The 22,481-nt window shown below is 41.2% G+C and overlaps 3 protein-coding genes across 3 annotated transcripts; 1 reads left to right on the top strand and 2 right to left on the bottom strand.

Annotated features, from left to right (window-relative positions):
* Nucleotides 1–121: 121 nt before the first annotated feature.
* sf3b4 (splicing factor 3b, subunit 4) lies at nt 122–4,448 on the bottom strand. The gene is made up of 6 exons (XM_047605145.1): nt 4,338–4,448; nt 3,230–3,358; nt 2,595–3,137; nt 1,664–1,831; nt 1,340–1,498; nt 122–484 (listed from the first exon to the last, which is right to left on the bottom strand). The coding sequence occupies exons 1-6, from the start codon at nt 4,369–4,371 to the stop codon at nt 312–314; spliced, it is 1,206 nt and encodes a 401-aa protein (XP_047461101.1). The 5' UTR covers nt 4,372–4,448; the 3' UTR covers nt 122–311.
* A 534-nt stretch (nt 4,449–4,982) lies between these two features.
* On the bottom strand, nt 4,983–16,652 carry lix1l (limb and CNS expressed 1 like). Its single transcript, XM_047605806.1, has 6 exons — nt 15,207–16,652; nt 12,433–12,596; nt 12,033–12,173; nt 10,030–10,125; nt 9,694–9,771; nt 4,983–8,262 (listed from the first exon to the last, which is right to left on the bottom strand). Exons 1-6 carry the CDS (start codon nt 15,547–15,549, stop codon nt 8,011–8,013), a joined length of 1,074 nt encoding a protein of 357 aa, XP_047461762.1. The 5' UTR covers nt 15,550–16,652; the 3' UTR covers nt 4,983–8,010.
* Nucleotides 16,653–20,386: 3,734 nt separating this feature from the next.
* LOC125019658 (type-4 ice-structuring protein LS-12-like) lies at nt 20,387–22,151 on the top strand. The gene is made up of 4 exons (XM_047604573.1): nt 20,387–20,487; nt 21,227–21,295; nt 21,384–21,507; nt 21,814–22,151. Exons 2-4 carry the CDS (start codon nt 21,247–21,249, stop codon nt 22,025–22,027), a joined length of 387 nt encoding a protein of 128 aa, XP_047460529.1. The 5' UTR covers nt 20,387–20,487; nt 21,227–21,246; the 3' UTR covers nt 22,028–22,151.
* The last annotated feature ends 330 nt before the right edge of the window (nt 22,152–22,481 follow it).

Here is a 22,481-nt window from a genome sequence, read left to right as displayed (position 1 = left end):
ACATTAGTTGTGTGATCGGTCTGTGATTGCCCTAAAGACGGCCCCTCTGAATCCACCTTTTTCCCCAAATTTAACATGATCATTCAAACAATTAGGGGTGATTCAAAGGAACATCCAGAGCTTGTACTAAAAATTTTATTTGTCAAACTTGGTTCATCTGTACAGTGACAAAAAAAGAACAATACAAACAGATGGTTAAATTATTCTCACGATTACAAACATGAGGGTATCTGAGGAGGTTTTTTTAAAAAAAAAAAAGGAAAAAAAGAAAAAAAGAAAATCAGCGCTTGGGTTCTCCAGGCTGGCGTGGATTACGGCGGCATCGGCGCTCTCATGGGAACACGTGGAGGGGCACCTGGGGGCCTTGGAGGCATTGGGGGTCCTCTCTGGAAGCCGAAGGGAGGTGGACGAGGAGGACCGGCGCCGTAGCCGGGTGGAGGCATGGGAGGAGGAGGCCCTCTCATACCCGGAGGAACGGGGTGACCTGAGGGAGAAAGAGAGGAGTCAGAGTCTGGCGAAAAAATATTCTGTGAACGGAAGATGTTCAAAACTAGTATTACACAGTTAATGTCAAACCAGATTTATTTGCCCTTTCTGCACTTGTCTAAATCAACACTTGCTACATAGACGAGAGGACGACCACTGAGGAAGAGAAGTGCTTCAGGCAAAAAGACACCGTCTCTGAAAATCACCCACCAAAGCCTTCTACAAAACCTTTTTTGATTAAATACCAAAAACTCTGTGATGATTGTAATTTTTTTCTGCAACAAACAACGATTACAAACCATCAGGGGGCATGAAGTTGAGCCCTGATGTGAGAGTCATTATCTGCAATAAACAAGGAGGATTTGTCACACCAGGCCCACTTTTCTGTCTCCATCTCATATCTCAAGTAAATGACTCTCTGGTGATCAGAGTTTATTAAGTTCTCCGTGTCAGCCCTGCTTGGAGAATTGTGTATCCAGCCCGTGATGTTTTTGTAACAGCGGTGAAAGCCACACTTCAGAAGATTACGCTGTGATGCAAATACGACACCCTCGAGAGTCGTGCCTCTTAGTAAGTTTCCAGGGTTGCAAACACAGAAAATGTGTAAATGTGCAAACACTGACTGTAGTACGAAACATTTTTTTCCCATAGGCTTCACATGACTAAAATGTGTACAAATGCACTATTAGCTCTCCAACACTCTGAAATCAAATAATCTTACAGGTCAAGAGCTTAGTCTTTAAAGCAAGATGAATTTTTTTTATTTGAATTCACATTGCTGACATAACTACATCTGGTTTAGGATTTTCTGTCTTTTGACAACAAAGATTTGATGAGATGTCACTGTTCTTACCCATGGGAGGTCCATACGGTGCTCTGGGAGGCATGCCCATAGGTGGGGGCGGGGGCATGCCGGGGGGCGGTGGGGCACGTTGGCTCGACCCTGGTGGAGCAGGAGGTGGAGGCACCATGCCAGGAGGAGCAGGAGGCGGCATGGGTATCTGAGGCATACCTGTGTTATGGAAATAAAGGATGTGATTTATTTATTTCAAAGCCAAAGTAGAAAGGTGACAGGAAATAATGACAAACGTCACCTTCCTTCCCTCCTTTCCCAATTTTTGAGTAAAACTTCCGACATTATATCAAAACTTTCAGCCACTGTTGATCAAAGACTTACCTGGATGCATGTTGCCAGGGGGGAATGGAGGAGGCACGGGTGGAGGTCCACCACCAGGTTGTTGGCCTGGTGTCCCTGCTGATGGAGGCATGCCCATAGAAGGGGGCATCGATGGAGGCATGGACCCGGGAGGAGGAACAGGGGGGAAAGCACCAGGAGGGGGCATGCCTGCACAGACACAGCGTTTATTTACAATCACGCATTACCATTTCATATTGTATTGGTATAAAAGGTCAAATCTGACTCATGATGTAGTTGAACAGTCAACTAATTGCATCCAATATTAGACCTATGGAGCATTTCATTCAAGAGTGACAGCTCAAGTGTCCTGTTGACTTTATTCAAAGATCAAATGTAAACGACCTCATTATCACCTGCTGCTAACAGAGGCAATTTAATGTCTGCGTTAAAAGAAAAATATCTGCATTCCTGGCAGCCACCACATTCAACTACTCAAGCTATAACCAGAAATCAGACACTGTAAGAAGCAGAAACCAAGATTGCAAACAGAAAATGACATCAGGAGCAAAGTTTGTCTGTTTCAACACACAATAAGATGATCGACAGTATATAGCGTGTCATCTACACTTACAGCCCGACAAACCATCACTACCTTTTAAGCATAATGTAAAACAGAAAAAAAAAACATACTTGATATATATGAAGCATAAGAATACCATTTGGCACATTTCTGTCTGTATTAGTGGTGCATGGATGGAGGGTATCTGACCAGTGAGATGGACGAATGATAAACAGTTTGTTTCTGGGTCAAACCACACGTATACCCTAGAATACACCGTGAGAATGTAGCTTGAAATCATCAACTATTTTCTTGTTATTAATGGTAACAAGATCTTTCTACATCGGTCGGTGATATGTGGTTGAAGTTTTCTGAAACACATTGCAATAAGGATTGGAAAAATGGTCAAACCTGGTATGGCCATTCCAGCTCCAAGTGTGGTGAGGACTGGTGTGGGAGCGCTGGGTGGTGGAGGAGCATCTGCAAACAGCTGATGCGGCCTGTCTGCCTGGGAGAGGGGGTTTTGTGCAGCCAGGAGTCGCTCTGCGGCCGAGCCGTGGCGTTCTCCTTTTGAATCCTTCTTGAAGGCGTACGACACCGTGATGGGCCTGTTGCAGAGGTACTGGCCGTTCATGGCCTCGATGGCGGCGTCCGACGCGTCGAAGCTGGCGAAGTTGATGAAAGCGTAACCCTTGGAGTTGCCGGTGTCTGGGTCTCTCATGATCTTCGGCGTCTGGAGGATCACACCAAAGGCGCTAAATGTGTCATATAGGAGCTTCTCATCAATCTCTGGGTCCAGGTTACCAATGAAGATGTTCGCACCAACATCCAGGTTTTTGTTATGTGCTGAGGCCTTATTAACTCTAATCGGTTTGCCGTAGAGTTTTATCATATTCATGATTTTGATGGCGTAGTCGGCATCCTCTTCGCTGAGGAACTCCACAAAGCCATAACCTTAGAGAGGAGTAAAAACAGTTACTGTCATTACATGCAGATCCTTAAGAAATCTAAATGTTTATTCTCCAAAAACCTCATCTGACACTCACCTTGATGTTGGCCAGTGACCCTGTCTTTGGGCATGTGTGTGTTGACCACAGGACCCGCCTGCAGGAAAAGCTCCCATAGTAACGGCTCTGACACTTTCTCATCCAAACCACCAACGTAGACCGTGGCGTCTGTAAAAAAATAAATAAATAAATAAACATTTAAAAATGCACAAACTAGATCAAACTTTGGACAGAGTGGAAAATGGAGATTAAATAAATTCTGATGGTTGCAAATACCAAAATATACTTACTATTAAAAGTTAAATACCTGTTTTTCCATTATTTTAAGTAATTTCTCCCCTAATGCTTTACATTCTCTTGCACATCTACTAACATGTGACGATATCTGCCATCGTTTGCTTCTCTAATTTAATTATATTGATCAATAATAAAGCTGATTTATCCAATTGCAGCATAACACACAACACACAAGTATCAAAACAATAATAATACTAGTTATTGTAATATAGATATGCTGTTAAAGTGCCTCTTATAAAATCAGTATTATATCCAAATAATAAGACTTTATATTCTTCTGTGGTAGGGTATACCATAGTAAACAAGGGTGAACTAGCTAGCTTTCTGTTTACCAATTATATATTTAATAACAGTATAATTTACAAATCGCATTGCCCATTCCCAACTTGTCACATACTGTCTTAAAGGATCTGACCCGAAATATTTGTATTATGAGAAAGACATAAACTATTAATTTAACGTGTTCGTCCAACTCTGCAACGACCGAGTTTGTAGCTTGCTAGGCTAACCCTAGCCGTTAGCCAACAGGGTTTACCTGAGTTTAATTTACGAGCAGCCACACTCCAAATCGATTAAAATCAACATTACATTGTTGCTCTTTTGAGGGATGGATGTAAAGACCCCAAAGTTTTAAAAAGTTGAATGAAAGGCTAAGTTAGCGACAAGCTAAGCTAACGACAGTTGAACACTTCCATGTGATCGGCCCATTGTTTTAACACAAACTACAGGTGAAGCGGGTGGTCAACGGCAGTCAGCGTACAAATATGAATAGCTTTAAGTTCAAATTACAAACAGGTTTATAAAGGAATGACATAAAAAGCTGAAACGCTGATTTAAATGGCACAGTTACCTTGGTTTCTTTCTGAAATTGGTCCCGCTGCCATGTTGAATGAAAGACGCAGGGGAAGCGTTGCAAACTGAGGCCCCGCCTCTTCCGGCTCTCTCTGCCGGAAACTGAAATACAAAATAAAATAATAAATAATAATATTAAGAGAGTAATATAAAATAAATGTAACGTTATACATAATTTTAATAAGAGCAGTACTTGTCTTTTTTGTTTGTTACAGGACTATACACAATGGGGGACTTTATCGTCATTTAATTTTTTAGCTCTGACCCATTGGTTTTACAGAATTGTTTTCTACTTTTTTTCTACTTTTTGAAAACAGATATTATGTCATGTTTTTTACAATCTATACACCTAAAATAATAGCATCATGCTTTCGTGGAAAAATCATATTTCCATTTACAGCATGGACTGAAAGATGTTTTCCAAGACTGAATATTTATTGGAATATTTTTTTGAAAACAAACCCCATAGTGTCAAAAGGGAACCAAGTTTGTATTCTTTACTATCTAAACACCTAATTTTATTTTTTATTATTATTTTGTTATTCATGTCATTTAAACTTTGCAGTATTAAACTATTACTATTATCCGTTTACTTGGTCCTGGATATCTAGGTACAGTGACAAGAAGTGACATAACAAAGTCGTAAACATTTGTATCAGCCAGTTTATTACATATACATAAAAATCTACTAAAAGTATAAACATGGAATACAAAATGTTCATAGAAAATAGAAACAGGAACACTTTTATAAAACAATACTGTATAGAAAACGAAACATATATATATATAAAAAAAAAAAAACTTAACTGATACATCATGCATTGAAGCCAAAACAAAACAAGCAGAAGTTGATTTCTTTGTAAAAAATAAATGGATAGTAAAAAAAAAAAAAATCCATCATTGATACTGATCACAGAGAAAAATTAAAGGCATTTGTAGGAAGCGCGCACTGAGATTAATGGCTTGTTCACATATAAACACCTAAATAAAACTAAAAAAACAAACAAATAAACAAACAAAAGCACACGATTAAAGATCTCCAGGCTCCAGTTTAAGAGTTGACTTGGTTCTTGACTGGACATAATATTTTTATTTTCCTGCTGAACACATATTTTGCAAACTGAGTACCAAGCCAACTATACAGGTTTGTAAATTTATACCAAACGTAGTATAATTTTAATAAATCCTTCATAAACCAATGACATGTCACAACTTAAAGAAATAATTTGAGATGAATGAGGAGATTGATCACTCTCATACTGTAAATATTACGTAAAGTGACCAGACTATTTTTTTTTAGCTGGGAGCAGTTGCTAGGCAACCAACAGACTCTCCAGGAAGTTGGGAACAAGAAAAGGCAAAAAAAAAAAAACGCTTCAAAAAACATTAAATAAATGTAACATATGGAGTCAGCTTCAGAGGTCCTGTTTATCAGATAGCTCTTGTTACGCTAGCTTTTTCCACGTCTTTAAGCTAAGCTATCCAGTAAGTAGCGTTAGCTTAATATTTACCAGACCACCAGTGTGTGATGTCAATCTTCTCACCTCCAACTATTTCTTTAAGTTACCATAATGGCAGGGTAGTATGCAATCTTTACAAGGACAGACGAAATAAAAAAAGACATTCTTCCTTTAAAGACCCCATTTAAATGAAAATAGTGAAAATAAATGGAATAGTTTATTTTTTTTTAATTTTGTTAATGGTCTGAAAATTGCAAGCTACCAATTTTATAAAAGGCACATTGATTTCAGAGAAAAGATGTAATAAAACTGGTCTGGCTTTCAAGGTCTGTGCATTTTCATTGGTATTTCAGTTTTTAAAACCAGAAATGAAAACTGGAAAGAAAATACTTTTGTTTTTAAATCCAAAGCAACCAAGAAATAATACCTTGATTCTGTATTCTCAAATTCCCTGTCCACTCTCATAGCATTTTTTTCTGATTTAATCTTTCATACATGTATTTTTTCTTTTTTGCTTTTTAAATTGAAAATCCAATGCACTTTTTTTTAATTTTAGCACCAAAAAACAAACTTGAAATACCAAAAAGTACACGGACCCCCTTTAATCGTACTCCATCTCTTCTTTTTCGTTTGCCAAAATTTTGCCGCGGACACTTCATCATTCAGCCAGAGCCACGCATCGTCAATTTAACTCTCACCTCTTTTACATGAGGTCTTTAAAGGGACAACTGTAACGCCTTCATTTTTTTTTTTACAATGTATTAAAATACACTTTAGATACACATAGAGCAATATAAAGATATCACATTTACAGTATGAAAAATGTCAGGTAAGAAGTGTGAGCTGCATTACATGTTCTGCCAAAAAGCAACTTCTGCTTCAGAAAAGCAACAAACAACAGGAGCTGGGTCCTGTTTTGTATCGACTAACAATGACTCACGCTTGATGAATCAGCTTTAAAAAGTCAAATTCGTTTTCTGGCCAATCGCTGCTGAGACCACCACCTACCTTTCGGTCGTCTTTGAACTCCTCTAGCTGAAGCACATGACAAACACAATCTGTATCACAAGAGTAACTCGGCTGTTCAAAAGAGTTGCTTTGTAGGTCCTTTAGTTGATAGCACACAGAAAAAAAAATATACATTCGGCTAGTGTCATGGTCACCAAGCAAACGACGAATCGTAAAACAGCCAAAACGCCTTCACAAAGCAAAGAAAAGAAAAAAAAATACGTTGTGATCGGATTTTTTGAAAAACCTGAGCTGCAGTCAGAGCCGTCGGTCGTCTGCTGACAAGCTTTTGCAAAGTACCCACAAATTACTACACGAGTTTCAATCCTTACTGGAATTCTGGTGCTTTTTGAGGATGGATTCCCATTAAAACAAACAGTACAAGCTTGTACCATTATAGAAAACCTGATGTCATTTAGCGATATTAGGTTGAAATCTTTTGTCCACTTGATGCGACCCCTGCTCTCGTGGTAACATTTTAGAAAGGTTCACGAATAGAAATGGCCCAGCATGGGAACGACATAAATCCAAACTGTTTTCCACTCCCCCGTGTGCTCGCGCTAGGCCAATCTAAACCGTTTATCCAAGGTTTGGTACAACAAAAATACTGAGGAGCACCGCTGAGACAGTTCCATATACAACCAAAGTGGCTACACGTACGTCACACGTTTCATTTCTCTGAACTGTTGCAGGTCTTTCCAGATGCACCCGAAAAACATTTAGGTTTGTATCTGTTAATAATGCATTGTTACGTACACTATTCTCCATTTGTCTGGTAATATCTGGCTGCCTAAATACTACATGCAAGAAAACACATACAACGCCTTAAAGAAACGCACAGGTCTGACTTGAGAAATGATCTATATGTCTTAAGTGTTTGGTTTGATGGGTCTTAGTGTGTCCCATACATTCAGTGATCAGAGGAAGGCTTTGTTTGTTTAAGCGTACTTTGTGCACACTTACGAAATAGTGAAGAGACCCCAGTCGGGTGGAATGCCAAGCACACATTATTGTGTATTCATTAGGCACAAAGAGGTAACGGCTATAGCGGCATGTGTGTGTTTTATGGACCGATGTGGATACTGTGAGCCAACTAATGAAAACAGTTCGGACAAGTCACCTGTTTATCTGCGGAGTGGTCAATACAGTTACCGGGAATCCTACAGGATGCGAGGGCGCGTTTCCCGCAATGGACGGCGGATTTTAGTGCGAGGGCAGAGTGGCGGTGTTGGCCGCGTTGAGCTGACCCACAGCCAACATCAGGATGTCTTTCTTCTCTTTGTAAAAACGCAGTTCTCTCCCCGCCAGCCTGGCGTCCTCCAGCTCTCGCTCCGTCGAGGCCAGCTCCTGCGCGATAGTGGCCGCCACGCTCTGTTCTCGGTTCACCCAGTCGGCCGCCATCTGAGTGCGCATGTCATCATCCAGGGCCCGGTGGGAGTAGTGAGCCAGCACCTCCTGCAAATTCAGGCAGAGTCAAGTAGGTGGTATCAAACGGCGATGCACTACTATCACCTCAAGAGACTTCCACATTGCTCTGTTTACAAATCCCTGTGCAAGGACTTCATTTTCTAGTAAAGTACTTCCACACAGTAGACATGTTTGGTCATTTTAGTGATTTTGGGTCCTTGATTTTTGGCAGCTGTGGCGCTTACCAACTGCCACAAACCCTTTAAGACCTGAACATCTGCCTGTGCACAAAAAAAAAAGGTTGTAGTATTTGAATTACCGTAACTCACAGACGGACAAAATTCAAAGTGTGTGGCTGAACACTGCTGTTGGCTTCAGACTGGGGAGTGACGCAAGACCAGGGAGCCCCAGGAATAGAGAGTTGTTTGGAGGAATTTGTTGGTAAAACAAAGTTAGTTATACCCTGGAGATGTCACGAAGGTCTTCCAGACACACGCACAACTTCCCAGTGTTTGAATTTTGTCAGCAGAGCAAACCACTGTGCGTTACGGTAATTCAAATTTAACATATCCCCAGCGATACGTTCAGGCTTTAAAGGATTAAAATAGAAGAAGCAGTTTTGAAACTGCAGGGGTTTATCTCAGACCCAAAACAAGTAACTGCAAAATAATGGACTTCACTAAAGCCTGATCCAGTCCGGTCCGGCCCCGATGCTGATGGAGACATCCCTAAAGGCTACAGCTGACTGACATAAGGAGCAAACACAGTTTTCCTGCCTATGACTTTGGTTCCTTCCACTGAGTGACCCTGCCCTGAACAACAATTCTCAGGCAACAAAGTGTAAAGCCACACCGACTGTGGCTGATGGACTTTCCAGTTGTTTCCTGGGTAAACTCTCTTTTACAGTTCCCACCGCTAATGTTTTTGTGTGTAACCAGAAAAACAGAAAAATATTACCAGAGTTTGGACGGGGTTAGAACTTCTTCATCGTTGTTTACACTATTTACACTAGAGCTTCCAGTGCTCCAAGCCTGCTTTCAGGATGGTGAATTTGGCAACAAGAACAAAAGCTGCGGACAGTTGGGGAACTTTGTGTTTGTGTCAGTTGACTGTAAAAGTCGCCATAATTAGTCATCGTCTCAACTGTGGCACTTAAAAGTTGAGATTGATTCCAACTGCGCTCCTGAACGGTTCTCGTCACCCAAGTTTTTTTTGCATATTAAAGATAGAATTGTCTGAAAAAGCAATGGGAGAACATCAAATGTTTTTTTATGTAAACTAAGCTTATTAGTCCCTCGTGCGCAGAAAAAGAAAATGGCTGTTTTATCTCAAACAACCCCTTTATACGGAAAAAGACCAGACATGTAATTTGCCCATTTGAAAGAATTAATGTCAAAGCTGGAAATTACTATTGTGCTCAGGTAATTGAAGCCATCTGCGAGAGAGAGGGGGGGGGGGGGGGTTGATGTCGTACAGTACCTGTCGGGAACACTGTCGCTCTCTCATGGCTTTGAGGCTGCCGTTCCAGTGCAGCAGCTGGAATACAGTCATTAGCTCCTGAAACACAAACACGGCCAAGCCAGCAAAAATAAGGGACAAAACATACTTTAGAAAATTCAGACTTCAGTAACTCAGCCTTCAGACTCCCTGTTTCCAATTAGAAACAGGGATAAGATGTTCCAGCTGGGGAAAGGTGTTTTTGTGCTTCTGTTTTTTTTTTTTTTTGTTGCAGCGTAGGTATAAACACACACATTTAATTACAGTCTCTGGGCTCAGACCTTGTCAACAATGAACTCATTTCTGATTTTTACAAACCTGAAACTCCAGCATGGACTTTCCTTTGTTGGACTCAAGCATGAAGCGAAATGCCCCGATCCCTGTGTTGGGGTTGTCAGCCTCTTCTCTGTTTCCCTATAAACACCAACTAGAGTTAATGTCAGGCTGACTTACGTAGTGGCTACTTAACGTATTGACTCACACTTTTAAAGGCCAGGCACATCAAACCGACACCAAAGAACTACCTCTAATGAAGGGAAACTGCGGCGTCACCTCATGTTGCTTGTGTCTGGACCAAACATTTGAATCTGAACGCAGCTTCATCAGCCAACAAACAGTTGCTCGTACATGAAAGGAGATGCAGTAACTCCTGCCACCAGTCGTCTGTATTCATCATTTGAGTTGAAGAGCTACACTGATCAGCCACAACATTATAACCACATGCTATATAGGTCTCCCTTGTGCCTCCACAACAGTTGTGAATCATTGGAGAATGGACATGGTCCTTCTGAGGGTGTCCTCTGGTGTGTGGTAACAGGATGTTGTTAGTGGGTGCTATGGGTTGAGGGGAGGGACCTCCTAAAGTGTTTTTCTGCCCTGTGGGGTAGAGATGTCTGGTCTGGTCTGGTCTAGTTGGGTGTTACATGAGTGCCGGGTCCAGACATTTTCCAAGATGCCTTCTGTGAAAGCTACCGGTGTCAACAATGAGGGGCATGTCCGGCTAAAGACTAATCGTCAGTTTGGTGTGCCACAGCCTTTGAAATATTTATAAGCATTGTGTGCACAGAACCCCATATGCATGCCGCCAGCTGCAGAACAACCATTTTGCTAAATTAGCTTAATTAACATGCACTCACTGCACGCCACTTTATTAGGTACACCTGTTCAATTGCTTGTTAAGGCAAATAGCTAATGAGCCACTCACATGGCTGAAGTTCAATGCATTTAGGCATTTAGAGGTGATCAAGACAACTTGTTGAAGGTCAACTCGAGCATCAGAATGGGACGAAAGGGGATATAAGTGACTTGTTGGAGAATTCTGCTGATCTTCTGGGATTTTCACACACAACCAACTCTAGGGTTTACAGAGAATGGTCCGAAAAAGAGAAAATATCCAGTGAGCGGCAGTTGTGTAAACGAAAATGCCTTGTTGATGGGAGAGGACAGAGGAGAATGGGCAGACTTGTTGGAGATGATAGAAAGGCAAGAGTAACTCAAATAACCACTGGTTACCACCAAGGAATGCAGAATACTATCTCTGAACGCACAACACGTTGAACCTGGAAGAAGATGGACTACAGCAGCAGAAGACCACACCAGGTGTCAACTAAGAACAGGAAACTGACACTACAGTTCACACAGGCTCACCAAAACTGGACAATGGGAGATTGGAAAAACGTTGCCTGGCGTGATGAGTCTCAATTTCAACTGTGACATTCGGATGGCAGGGTCACAATTTGGGGTAAACAACATGAAAGCATGGATCCATCCTGCCTTGTATCAACGGTTCAGGCTGGTGGTGGTGGTGTAATGGTGTGGGGGAAATTTTCTTGGCACACTTTGGGCCCCTCAGCACAAACTGAGCATGGTTTAAATGCCACAGCCTACCTGGGTATTGTTGCTGACTATGTCCATCCCTTTATGACCACAGTGTACCCATCTTCTGACGGCTACTTCCAGCACAATAATGCACCATGTCACAAAGCTCATATCATCTCAAACTGGTTTCTTAAACATGTCAATGAGTTCACTGTACTCCAATGGCCTCCACAGTCACCAGACCTCAATCCAATAGAGCACCTTTGGGATGTGGTGGAACGGGAGATTGGCATCACAGATGTGCAGCCGACAAATGTGCAGCAACTGTGTGATGCTGTTGAAAGTATGCCTTTAAGTTCTGAAGGCAAAAGCGGACACAAGGTGTACCTAATAAAGTGGCCCGTAATGGTATTTTCTATTGTATTTTTGGATGTGCATTAAAATTTGCTTAATTGCATGCTTACTGACTGACTCACACAGAAGTCAACTTTTCAGTCACTTACATTGAAGGAGGCCAGCGCTTCATTCACACTCTTCTCAATGAAGTCGTCCGTGATTCGACGAGAGGGATGTTCATTAAAAACAGAGTTCATCAGGGCAATCTTGGCAGCGCTGCGCCTCGCCTCTGCCTTTGTGGGACAGAACTGTCAAATATTGAAGAAAACGTGTTAACTGAGAGACACACACACACAGGCGTAGCGTGATGAGATCAACGACAGCCATTGTTTATATGAAGGGAAGCGACTCGAGTGTGCACAGATCTTAAAGCTGAGTCCATATTTGGTATTTCTCGCAGTCGTGGCAGGAACAGCACATTCAGAGATATCTAATCAAAGACAGCAGCATCCTTTTTTTACATTTTTTTTTTTTCAAATCTGAAGCATGCTGATAGAACGCAGATACCTGGAAACTTCCGAAGCAGCTGCCGCCTGGAAGGCTCACATAGCACACATATGGAGGGCTGTTTGACGGGACCATTTCATAAACAACAAGGGCTCCGTTCCGCAGGTCGGCCCCTCTGGTCAGCTTCATCTGCCAAAACTCCTGTAGGGCTTCCACCACGTTCACTGGAGAGATAAAAGTACATAAGTACAGTTTACATGCGTTTGCCTGTAGCCATTTAGCTCCAACATCCGCTCTAAACACAAATATGGAAAAGGGCTGGGAAGGTCGTCTACAGGATGCCAGAGGTTTTTCCTGAAGAGACTTAGAGGAAATTCTGCATCAGCTCAGAGGAGCTGCTTAAAGAGAAACACCCTCAGCTCCGCGTTTCATGCGCTCATGTAAAAAAGTTACAGTCGTCCTTTCGGAAACAACAACAAAGGAGGGCAGCTTAATGCGCAGCTGAGTCATAAATGGTTATTTGGGCTTGGGTGTGCAGGGAGATGTGCGAGGAGCCAAGATCACGCAGGGTGCCGTTACCTCTCACACTGTTTTATACGAACACAGACGGCCTGCTCCTTGATCGGTCTGGAGCACGATCAGTGCATTTCTGTCGAGAATAGAAATGTGAGCCTCCGAGTAAACAAACCAAGAGGGATATACACTGAAAAATACACTCAGTTGCCAGATCATTAGGTACACCGCTAGATAAACTAATTCTAATATAATAGTCCGGGGCTAAATCTTAACCTTGGTGCAGTTATGGTTTTCAGCCTTTGTTTAGAATAACTGAGAGCTATTGAGCGAAGCATGTTTTTTTTATTTCACAGGATGTGGTTTATTATTTATTTATTTTTTTCCTTTCACTGATACCTCATGGGGAAATTCCCTCTATGCGTTTAACCCATTAATTCGTTCACAGCAGGATGCACACTAGGAGCAGAGGGCTGACGTGTGTGTGGTGCATGGGAAGCAGTTTGAAGGTTGTTCGATCAAGGCCCAACCATGGTGATAGCGGGACAGCGTCCCTCAAAAGAAAAGGTAGGGGTGGGATTTGAACCCATGCCTCCACAAAGACCACACAGACTGGAGCCTAACTCCAGCGGCTTAGACCACTCGGCCAGTTTCTATTGCTTTAACCTGTCGTGTGACATTTGTTTTTGTTGGTGCATCTAATGAGCTGGCAAGTAAGTTGATAAGTCCTAATCACTTTATATGTTTCTAGTCTGGATCAGTTGGCATTAGTCAGTCATTAACTAACAATTGAAGTGCTATTAAAGCATCAGCTTTATCAAATAAACAAAAGTATAAGTTTAAATTCTCATTATCCTTTCATAAATTCATTTTGTGGAACGACAATTAGTCCAAACATACAGCTACAGACATAAAGAACCATCCTCTGCAACAGATGGTCTGATCCCCACAGGGCCCCAAACTCGACACTAAGTCAAGTGACGAGACGACAGCCTAAAGACAAACTAAATCCACACCTCTAAAGACAGTCTGCTTTTCTTCCTGTTTAATGCCTTTGTATGGAGTAAGCCATAGTTTGACGGCATAAATCATGTTTATGGACTCATATTGTGCTCCAAAAACTGCATTCTCTCCGCAGTTAACCGAAACTGGATGGAAGATGATGCATGCGTGTATGGCTGACCTAAAACCGTATCCAAACAAAGTGAGCACCGCAAAATAAAAAAATTTAAAAAATCACTGCAGTCTAACAGCTCTGGATAGCTGGATAATAAACTGTTGATTTTAACAGGATATTTTTATATTTCCTGGATAATAAAAATGTAATGAGAAAGGAAACATTTGGACACAGTGAAGGGTCACAGACTCGCAAAGAGCAGTAACACACCAAAAACAAACTGCATCTACACATCTGTTGACAAACCACAAAAACATTCACAAAATATTGTCCAGAACTTGAACACATTTTGTTACAATAGTCTACAGCCACCTTGAAAACCTTTAATAGGAAATATGCCTTTTAAATGATATTATCTCTAAAAAATGGTCATAATTCTAACTATATAAAAGGAAAAATACCGAAAAGTCAAATTACACGTGGGAAATATATGACTGCCTGAAACAACAGTCTTGAGGTTTCTGCCAATGTTGAAGGTGTTAATGTGCTTAAATTGGACAGAGGAGGGAAGAAGCAGTTAGTCGGAGCACAGAGGGACAATCTTTTGGAAATAAATCCTATTAGCAAAAGACAGGAACATTTGTTTAAGCTCCGGCTTCCAGCATGATCTAATGTCTCAGACCTGCCTGTGGAAAATAAAGGTAAATAAATCCATAGTTATTATGCAGTATTATGGGGAGCCCACTATATAATTAATTAGGCAATTATTCCACCTTTTTTCGAAATTCAAAACATGAGTTTAGTTTACAAAGAATATTCAGTCAGTGTTCTTTTGTTTTCCTGCGGTTAATTGCATTTTCACAGTTTAAAGGACCATGCAAAGGAGATATAAAGAGTAATTTACTTATTATCAGCTGTGGGTGTTAGTCCTGTGATGAAGTGACTAGAACTTAGGTTGCTGATGACAACTTTTAAGACTAGAGAGAACCCCTTTGGAGAATTGGCATAGTCAATGTGATCCATCAGTTACAGTGTATGTGTCCCAGTGGAGGCAAACAACATACAAACAGGAATTTTTCCGTCGCTCCAAACAAATGGCGCAGCTGAAAGTGTGTTTCTCCCCCAAACTCCCCTCCTCCGCAGCTAAACACAAACAGCATGACTCGCATTAACATCTTTATCTCCGCATTTAACGGGACATTACCTCTGCCGTAACCTTGCGTGTGTTTGGCGAAGCTGCGGACAACAGCCTCCACCGCCTCCTTGAGCACGGCTGGGTTCCCCGGGTTGCTGTGGCCGCCGGCCCCCGGCCCCAGCCCCGCTCCCACGCCTCCTCCGTACAGGCTGTGGAGCTGCAGCGGAGGCGGCGGAGGAGGAGGCCCGCACGAAGCGGCCAGGGAGGCCGGGGAGGGTAGCAGCGGCGCGATGGGGACCGTCACCCCGGGCCGGAGAGAGGAGCGCAGGGTCCCGGTGTGTCCTGAACCGAATCCAATCCCGGGCTGCAGCCTCTGAGGGCGGATACTGTCCGGGATCACGTTAGATTCCATTGTCCCGACGTAACGTCTGCCAAGTGTGCAGGAAATCTGTAGCCACCGACCCCGACGGCCTCAGCTGGAAAAGTGAGCTTTAATGGCCGGCCGAGCCAAGCGTGTGGAGGATTTTGTCGGTCACCGCCGAAATAAGTAGTTATCCGAGGTTGATTGGACACATTAGAGTGCTGCTATGCATCCTCCTCCTCACTCTCTGGATTAGGCTGCGGGATTGTCAGTCAAATGGTGCGTTCAGGGACATCATGAATCCTACCGCTTCTCATTGAAGAGACCGTGTTTATCCATGGATGTCCTTTATTTTTCCCTTTTACTGTTTATTTCACCAGTCGTGTGGCATTCACAGGGATGTGTGTTTGTATGCTTGTAATTTCTGAAATCCATTAAGCTATGCATACATTTCTTTTCAGTCATCCAGGTCACTTAGTACCTATCCAAGACAGTGACTCGTCTGAGTAGCACATATTTTTGGTTACAGTAAATATTTGCATCCGTCCATGCTTAAAACACTAAATCTTTCTTAATTTGCCTCTTTTTTCATGTTTTATTTTTGACCATCTTAATGAAGTATCTCAGGTTTGAAGTCTGTTGGATGCTTCCCATTATGTAAAGCCAAGGTGAGGCAAATTTTAAGATCAGGATTTTGCATTAATTAATAAAATCAGACTATAGACAGACTATATTAACACTGACTTTGGCACTGATTTGCCACATTATTAGGTTTGCATTCAGCGTAATGCAATCCAACAAAACATCATGTGAACATTGTCATCTTATGCTTTTGCTGACATCATGTTTTTGAGCTGTTTATTCAACTTCATTTGCCCTTTTAAGTTCTTAAATTGTCGCTGTTGAGTTGTACTGTTGAGTTATACTATGCTAAATGAGGTTTCTATTTTGTATGCATCACTATTTATCATTTACTTCAGTCATTCAGATTTATCTTTACTAAAATGCTAGGAAAATGCACCACACAACCAATTTGCAGCAGCTTGCTGTGGATTTGTGCTGTATGCTTGTAGTTTGGATGTGTCAAAGTCAAACTCCATTGTTTTTGTCAATTAAAAAATGTACACTTGAATATCTCACTTCATATTTATTGCTTCAGATGGTATGAAATAAACAAACAAAGGGGGAAACAACAACAAATAAAATAAATGTTACATCTCTGCAACTTGCCAATTTGAAATGTTTATTCAAACGCTTTATTTGTTGTGTGCATACTTTTCATGGCATTTCCTACATTTTCTGTGTGACGTGAAGGCAGCAGTGGAAAGTCAGAGACAAGTCAAGCCAAGAAATCTGAGCCTCCTCTGTTCTCCTCTGGAACCAGCAGAGAACAACTACAGTGTGGGTTTACAGCTCCAGAGCTGCTGCCTCAAGCATGTGATTAAAACTTGGAAGTGGAGGAGCTCAGTTTACTCGATAAGGGGACGGGAAGAAAAAAAAGATCCTTCTTTAAAACAATGAGCCATAATACAAGTTTGAAGTACCTGAGATTGATTCAGAGATACCGGACCACCAAGTTTGAACAAAACAAAGACCTGGGGAGGAAATTAGACCTCCTTGTGAGTGTTTTTTTTTCTTTAGGACTTTCTGGATCTTGTGTAATTTCTCTTTCTTACTGTGGTCTGGGATGAAGCCAGAAAGGCCCAGTGTAGGAACTGTGGAGCATTTGAATAAATCTTTCTTTTCAAAGCTGAATCTGCATTGAAATAAAGATCATCTGTTTCCACTAAAAGACTAATTTTAGAAGAATTAGAGCAGAGTGATGAGAAACAGCGACAACCTCCCGGCAGCCAAGGAAAGATAAAACGGTGTTTACTGCGGAGTGCACAAACAACAGAAAGAAAAAGTCATATATCTTAATTGTAATGAGTGTTGGACTCACTGGAGGGCGTGCTCTCATTTCATTACACCAGTTAATAACCTCGGGTAGACGGCTCACTGGCTTAAGTTCATCTCCTCTGCCATTTGGACGCTAATGTTGTTCAGTTTGTCCAGGCGGCTGCGTGTTTTCAGCAATAGACAGAGGAATGAAACTTTAATGCAGGAGACTTGAAAGCAGACCCATGCAAACATGTCTGACCTAAATACTGAACTTACTGAATCAAATATTTGTTTTATCTTATTGACCAAATTCTAAGGTAATTTGCATTTAACTCTACTTAATATCTCTTAGACTGGTTTTTAAATAAGTATACATGATAAAGTTTGAGATACAATGAATCGTTGGACCTATTTAAATGGAGAAAAGCCCCAAAATATGCTGCTTACACATCGATGAGTCTGTAATGAGATTCTAATAAGCCTGTTTAGCTGATCTCTACTTTCTTCTTAAACAGAAGTTTGATTGCAGGACATTGTTGTGGTATTCACATTTGTTTTGGAGGAACACACAGTACCATTTGGTCCACTACATGTGTCTGACAGCTCTTACGTTACAAATTCACAACATTTTCCAGATTAATCAAATAAAATATGTCAGACGTAGTTTAAATCTGCTCAACTGAGACATTACAACGGCGCTTTCAAGTTACACGGTAACTTCATCTTAGCTGTAACAACCTTGTCGGTTCTTTGTTTATATCTGTTTGTTGCTCTCCTTGTCCTCCTGCATACATCCTAGCGCTTCTTCCTGTAAGCTGAGGTATTTTCCACATCTTCCAGCGACAACGTAAGCCATTTCCACCGGGGAAGTCCGCAGCAGACAGGCTTGACACAGAGAATAATCTTTGGCTGCAAACACGGTCCACATTCCCACATCTGGTTTTGATCAAAGCTTTGCATTCAAAATCAATTTCTCTCTCTCCCTCTCTCTCTTTTCTTTCTTTCTTTTTTTTTTTTTTTGTTAGACTCCAGCTCAGGATTTCCCACCAGATACCAGGAGAGTCGCTTTATTAAACAGAGCTCGCGTTGTTTACGTGCCCTGCTCACATGTTTCCATTCAAGCATATGAGTTGTTTATTAGGGACTCTGGTGAACTGCGGTTGAGAATCAGTTACTTTATGGCCTCTGTAAAGATAGATTGGCAGCAATAACAACCTGCTGAATGCAAACCTGTGGTACAAGGGTTACATCAACATGAGTGACACATAGGACCTCCTCCTATAAGTTAGTTTTAAGTTCTGCTATCCCTGAAATATACCTCCATGACTCAATTTCGCTATCAGGAGTTGCCACGTAAATGAAGGCAAATAAACCCCAAAAGGTTCAGGTAATGATGCTAGTCAACAGTAAGTATGTTTGTGAGCAGGGGCGATTTTAGGGACAGAGCTTTAGGGATGCTTTAATGTCAGACTACTGTGTCGCAAAGTTATCATTAGGTTTAAAATCATAAAAATAAAATTTAAGAAAAGAAACTGCATTTAAATGAGAAGATGGAATAGGAACAATAAGTGCAAACCAAACTTTAAGATATGAAGGTTAATAAATTTATAGATATCTATCTATATATAGCTACCGTAATATATAACCATGATATATTATTGATATCTATTTATAGAGAGACAACCCTGCATTCTATCCCTTTTGGACTTAACAGACTATCAGCAGGCTAATCATAGTCAGTGCTTTAAATAATAATAATAATAAAAAAATCAATTCTCGTTTTCAGGGGTGCTGGGATAAAGTTTAGGGGTGCCTGAGAACCTTTAAAAATGGGCTAGTCACGCCTATGTTTGTGAGCATTTATTGGTAAAATTAAAGAAAGGAAAACACGTGGGCAAAAATCAGTGTAGTTTCAGGGGGAACATGAACGTGTGAAGCATATCTCCCTGCAGTCCATTTGACAGGTGTTGAGTCATTTTCCTAATAACACAAATTAGGATTCCACCTCTGGGAACAATGAATTTCAGGTTTTACATTCACACAACACATCTGTTAAGGAGCTGCTGAGAGAACCTCTATAATAATTTATGGATATTGATTAAAAATACACGTGTGATATAACCTCTGGGAACCATGCATGACTGTGTCACTTTTTTCCCTTCAACGGATCCATTAAGCATCTGTTGAGTCTGGACGACACTCATTTTTTTTTCTTTCTTTTTTTTTTTGAAGAGAGAATTTAAAATAATTTATTGGACTCCTTAATACAAATACAGGACGTAACCTCTGGGAACCATGAATGTTGGCAACCGAGAATCAGGTTTTCCAGTCCATTAAGCATCTGTTGAGTCCTGGTTCAGAGTAGTTTATTTTATTGAGAGAAGCTAAGAAAAAATTATGGAGCTTGATGAAAATGCACTGTTTAAACGAATCCATTAAGCAGCTGTCGGGTCTGGAGCAAAGTAGTATATTTTTATTGGTCAGAATTCATCAATAAACCCGATCCCCAATGATTGTATCTCTCCTAAAGAAAGGAAAAACTAAAAAACAAGAGCACTCCGCCACTTAAATAACGCTTCATGCCAAGGTGTCATTCAAATGGTAGCTATTAGTACAAATACAATGAGCCAAAAAGTATAGTGAGTCATCAGTAAAACAATGCATCATTCAGAACTCATCAACGCACATGGAAATTTATAATTTCACAAAGACTGAAAACAAGAGGATGACAGGGCTTCTTTATTTAAGCTGGATTCCACAATAGTAAGATCTTCATTCAACAAACATACCCGTTATCATGTCCGTTGGAGCTGACGACATCCAGTCCTCTCTAACGTGGCCTCACCGTGGCAGCACTGATGCTGTCACTGATGATTAGGGTGATTGGTTTAATCAGTGTGATAAGATACACGGTGGACAGTCAGCAGAGGGACTGTTGGACTTTAGTTTGCCCAGGTGGCAGGTGATTCAGCAAGGGTCAGCACCACCACAGGATCCACTCCAATCAGGTTCGCGTTACGCCGGGGTTGCATCACGGGCGCCGGGCTATAAGAAGCCTGAGGGTCCTGCATGTGGGCACCATCAGGTCCACATTGTCCTGCAGTACAGGTGAGTGTCGGTTTTCTGACTCTTCAGATTCTTCTTGAACAGAAAAGGGTTTTCTTTTTAATGGCTTGAACTGAAAACTGTCTTAAATGTAACATTTATATCCTTAGACTAAAATATATATATATATATTAATAATATATATTATATATTTTAACTGTTGAGAATGAGTATTTTTAACTAAATATAAAGGATTATGTTCATGTTAAGTGAGTCTAAGAGAGTTGACTTTTAAACTGTGTTTGATTTTTGCATAAAAACTACTAAATCTGAATGTATCAGTGAGCACTAAAGTGCGGCCCTTTCTTTTCTATTTTACCTTTTGTATTACTATATTATTATTATTACTGACTGTAATTGGCAGGAGAAATAGCGTAGGTTAAGCTTTTGCACAGTAACAACCTTGTTACCTTGTTAAGGGAGATAAACTGTATGTGTGGGGACTGGACAAATACACAGTGTCCAACAGTATTTATTTTATGAGTGGGACAGCGACTCACCTGATTAAACAAATCCCACGCACAACTTCTGAAAAAAAAAAAAAAACACCTTCATAAAACATCACCTGAGGTCAGTGCTGGACATGTAATGTTGCTTTTCAACACTAAAACTACCAGGAAGGGTTAACTATACATCTATACTGGTTAAAAAATGTTACCATTTACAGTTACTGCTTGTTATAGCATCAGGTTTGATCATCCTCATTCAGAACAATGTGAATTAATGCTTGTTCATTCTTTAGGTCTTACCCAGTCAGCAGTCATGAAATTCTCCCTCATCGCAGCCGTTGTCGTGCTCGCCCTGGCACAAGGTAGCGCGCGCGCTCAGCCCACTTCAAGATTCATTAAATAAAAGCTTCCCATTCATTCAGACTTTTCTGCTTCGTCAAAAACCCGCAGGAAGCTTCGCTCAGGATGCTGCCGACATCGAGAGGCTCGGTCAGTACTTTGAGGAGATGAAGACCAAAATGACTCAGGAGCTGACTGAGATGATCCGCACCAGAGACCTTGCAAGCGAGGCCCAGTGAGTAGCACACTGATTAGATAACTTCTTCTCTTATGTAAATGATTTACTTCTACTACTTCCTAAAGTAATTTTTAATATACAACATCACTGTCATTAGATTTACCAACCATGGTATTAAATTACACATCAAAACTACCATTTATACTCTTTAATTCTGAATCTTTCCTCTAATAAATGTAAATAATTAGAGCAACTCTGAGGGACTGAGGTTGTTTCCTTTTTATGTAAAAGCAGGAGCCCTTCAGGAGTATTACTGTGTATTCCGATTTTTTATATGTCGCGGTTCATCTTCTGCCCCACCAGGACCTTCCTCGAGGACAGGAAATCCCAGCTGGAGCCCCTGGCTGCTCAGATCCAGCAGCAGCTGCAGAGCGTCGCCACCAGCGTGGAGGAGCAGATCAAACCCATGGCTGCCAGCGTGCAGACCCAGGTCCAGCCCATGCTCGAAAGCTTCCAGAAGCAGATGGAGCTCATGTTCCAGAAAATGGCAGAGCAGGCCAAGGCCATCGGCCAGTAAACCATCTTCTCCGTCGTGGGACCGAGTTCATGGAGATACTGGTGTTCAGGAAGCTGATAATGTGTTTCAGTGCTTGTTGACGTGCGTCATCTGTCTCAAAGCACAATTAAAAACTTGAAACAAAGCTTCAGTGTGTCCGCGTCATTTTGTGACAACTCCTGATTTTCTGCACTTGTTTCAGAACAAAGAACAAGTAAATCAGGAGAATGTTTACATTTAATAAACTATTCCTCAAAAAAAAAAAAAAAAATCCTGATATATGTAATGTGGGCACATCGCTGTGTGACTACTGCCTACTGGACACATTAGGAATAGCAGTTATTATCATTGTCTTTTATGTCATTTTCACACTTCATGCCAGAGCAGACCCTCTGGTGGACCACTCCATCACTTCTCAGATTATTTGTCTTATTGTAATTAGGACATTTGGAAGTATAACTACAAAAACGTCTGG

The sequence above is a fragment of the Mugil cephalus genome, chromosome 14, assembly GCF_022458985.1.
Source record: "Mugil cephalus isolate CIBA_MC_2020 chromosome 14, CIBA_Mcephalus_1.1, whole genome shotgun sequence".
NCBI classification, from domain to species: domain Eukaryota; kingdom Metazoa; phylum Chordata; class Actinopteri; order Mugiliformes; family Mugilidae; genus Mugil; species Mugil cephalus.
Note: the sequence above shows the minus strand (reverse complement) of the source record. Positions and strands in the feature narration are given on the sequence as shown.

Excerpts from the sequence above, each read along its gene's own strand:
- LOC125019658 (XM_047604573.1), top strand. The coding sequence starts at position 21,247 with ATGAAATTCTCCCTCATCGCAGCCGTTGTCGTGCTCGCCCTGGCACAA. Across the intron at positions 21,296-21,383 it reads CGTGCTCGCCCTGGCACAAG|GAAGCTTCGCTCAGGATGCT; the intron begins GTAGCGCGCGCG and ends AAAAACCCGCAG. Across the intron at positions 21,508-21,813 it reads GACCTTGCAAGCGAGGCCCA|GACCTTCCTCGAGGACAGGA; the intron begins GTGAGTAGCACA and ends CTGCCCCACCAG.
- sf3b4 (XM_047605145.1), bottom strand. The coding sequence starts at position 4,371 with ATGGCAGCGGGACCAATTTCAGAAAGAAACCAAG. Across the intron at positions 3,359-4,337 it reads AATTTCAGAAAGAAACCAAG|ACGCCACGGTCTACGTTGGT; the intron begins GTAACTGTGCCA and ends ATTTTTTTACAG. Across the intron at positions 1,499-1,663 it reads CCCTGGCAACATGCATCCAG|GTATGCCTCAGATACCCATG; the intron begins GTAAGTCTTTGA and ends TCCATAACACAG.
- lix1l (XM_047605806.1), bottom strand. The coding sequence starts at position 15,549 with ATGGAATCTAACGTGATCCCGGACAGTATCCGCCCTCAGAGGCTGCAG. Across the intron at positions 10,126-12,032 it reads AAGCGCTGGCCTCCTTCAAT|GGAAACAGAGAAGAGGCTGA; the intron begins GTAAGTGACTGA and ends TGGTGTTTATAG. Across the intron at positions 8,263-9,693 it reads AGCGACAGTGTTCCCGACAG|GAGGTGCTGGCTCACTACTC; the intron begins GTACTGTACGAC and ends CTGAATTTGCAG.